The 2509-nt window shown below is 44.1% G+C and overlaps 1 protein-coding gene across 1 annotated transcript in view; it reads right to left on the bottom strand.

The window, feature by feature from the left end:
• Positions 1-2318, bottom strand: part of nccrp1 (P1, F-box associated domain containing) — an 8122-nt gene extending 5804 nt beyond the window's left edge. The window contains exons 1-3 of the mRNA XM_037687628.1: positions 2078-2318; positions 473-553; positions 299-395 (exon numbers count right to left, since the gene is read on the bottom strand). Of these exons, the coding sequence (XP_037543556.1) occupies positions 299-395; positions 473-553; positions 2078-2219 (320 nt within the window). The 5' untranslated portion in view covers positions 2220-2318. The remainder of the gene's footprint in view (positions 1-298; positions 396-472; positions 554-2077) is intronic.
• Between the last annotated feature and the right edge of the window lie 191 nt (positions 2319-2509).

Here is a 2509-nt window from a genome sequence, read left to right as displayed (position 1 = left end):
GGTGTTCTCCAGATCACATCCCAAGGTGTTCTCCAGATCACATCCCATGTTTTAAACTCTCTGCACACAACACACACACGCTAGCTAAGATGCTACAGATGTAGCGCTCCGTTTCTCCCACACATCCTAACCCCCCCACCCCCCGGTCAACAGCTGACATCACTAACATAGTGATAAGCTAGCGCGCAACATGGAACAGCCCCCCCCCCCCCACCCCTGTTTCTTAAAAGGAAATGATGTCATCCCCCTGGCCTGGTCCTGTGACTGTATCCAGGTGTGTGTGGCTGCAGTGACTCACCTGAACTGAGGCAAGGCACAGACCACGACACCTTCAGGGATGCTGCTGGTGTCATATGGCAGGACTTCTGTACTCGTGCTCCAGCCAGTAAAGTCACCTAAGAATGAAAACTTTAGTAACACTTCATGAAACCAAATGGTTGATCAGAAGGTGCTGGTTACTTCTGTGCCTCACCATCTGGTTGAAACCGCGGGGGTCCATGTGGGGGCACTTCAGAGAGCTCAGGCTCAGGTGGGGGGCTGTCCTTACTCAGCCCTGTTGCACACAAGAGGACAAAGAAGCTGTGAACCCAGAACAAATATCACAAGACACACCAAAGTGTGTGTTTTTAGCAGATTTACTGGGTGTGGACAAACATTCTTTAAAGCTGAGCCAGGATCATCCATGAGTCACAGACACACCTTTAAACACCAAGGCTGCTGTACTTACAGCATTCTGCATACTATTAATATAATAATACACACGTGTTTCAGTACATGCATGTTGTATTATCACCCGACACAAGGTTCGGCACAAACACTTTAAAAACGGAAGAAAAATTAACTGTAAAGGCAATAATTAATGGCAGGAAAGAGACGAGAGTTGTCGTCAGCGCTGAGCTTCTTCTTCATCAAGACTTTTACAAACGAGCACTTCCAGGAACTCGTTCCTCGTCTTCTGCTTTTTTACAAGTTCCAGGAAGTGTGCGCCTCGTTGCCTCAGTTCTCCTGTGCAACCAGGAGAACCGCAGCTGTGATCACAAACTGACACAGGAAGTTTGAACAGCTGGATAACGACAATGTAGAAATCAATCAAGTGAAACTCTGGAACAAGACACAGCAATAATTAAAAACACTGCGTGCACATCTCGTGCAAATCTCATGCCATCTACGAGGCAACAGTTTGAAACTAGATCAACTTTTGTACAGAGGTGTCTGGTCAAAGCAGCTAACATTACGTGCACAACTCTCAGCTACTACCACACCCAACCCAACTCCACTGGAATGAAGCCGTGTTCATGTGTCACTAAACTGTTACTTACTGTCACTAAACTGGTACTTACTGTTACTAAACTGTTACTTACTGTTACTTAATGTTACTTACTGTCACTAAACTGGTACTTACTGTTACTTACTGGTACTTACTGGTACTTAATGTTGCGTACTGTTACTTACTGTTACTTACTGTCACTTAATGTTACTAAACTGTTACTAAACTGTTACTTACTGTTACTGGTACTTAATGTTACTTACTGTCACTAAACTGGTACTTACTGTTACTTAATGTTACTTACTGTCACTAAACTGGTACTTACTGTTACTTACTGGTACTTAATGTTGCGTACTGTTACTTACTGTTACTTAATGTTACTAAACTGTTACTTAATGTTACTGTTACTTACTGTCACTAAACTGTTACTTACTGTTAATTACTGTTACTTACTGTTACTTACATACAGCGACAGATTTAAAACCCCTAAAAATCCAACAGTAACCATTGTCTTATGGTTCACGAGATATTTTGCTAACAGAGACAGTTGATTCCAGTAATTTTGGACAAACATTATAAACTACAATGTACAGCTGTTGGAGACGTCACTTGTGTAAAATTAAAAGTTTTGTAGATTTTTGGTCAATTTACTGCGGCCTTAATCTGAAACAAGTTTCCAAAAGTTGATCAGGTTTATTTTTCAACCAGTTACTTTCTCCAAGTCCGTCCAGTAGTCCGAGAGATATTTTACTAACAGACATGGAGAAAAGCCGAAAGGCAGGCGAACAGAACGGTTCTGAGTTGTGGTACCGAACGGAGCCGGGTTCTTCAGCAGGTTCCGGTCCAGAGGCCTGGCTTCAAACACGGACTTCCAGTCCACACCGTCCGGCATGGCGGCGGCCTGCAGAGCCCACTCTGCCTCGCACTTCTTCCTCCAGTCCACGGCGGACATGCTGCACTCACACAGTCCACACTGCACCTGACGCGCGCAGGAACATCCACCTCACCGTGCCAAGCCACGCGCCGCGCCCCTCTGACGCAATGTGGGGAAGTCCCCGCGTGACGCTGCACGGACTCTTAAAGTCACAGCACGTCAGCGTCTCACACATGGACTCCATCCATCCATCCATCCATCCATCCATCCATCCATCCATCCATCCATCCATCCATCCATTATCTTTATATAAATGTATACATTATATATATATATATATATATATATATATATATATATATATATAT

The sequence above is a fragment of the Nematolebias whitei genome, chromosome 14, assembly GCF_014905685.2.
Source record: "Nematolebias whitei isolate Nwh7 chromosome 14, NemWhi1, whole genome shotgun sequence".
Lineage (NCBI taxonomy): Eukaryota > Metazoa > Chordata > Actinopteri > Cyprinodontiformes > Rivulidae > Nematolebias > Nematolebias whitei.
The sequence above is the reverse complement of the archived record's forward strand: the minus strand, read 5'-3'. Positions and strand labels throughout refer to the sequence as shown.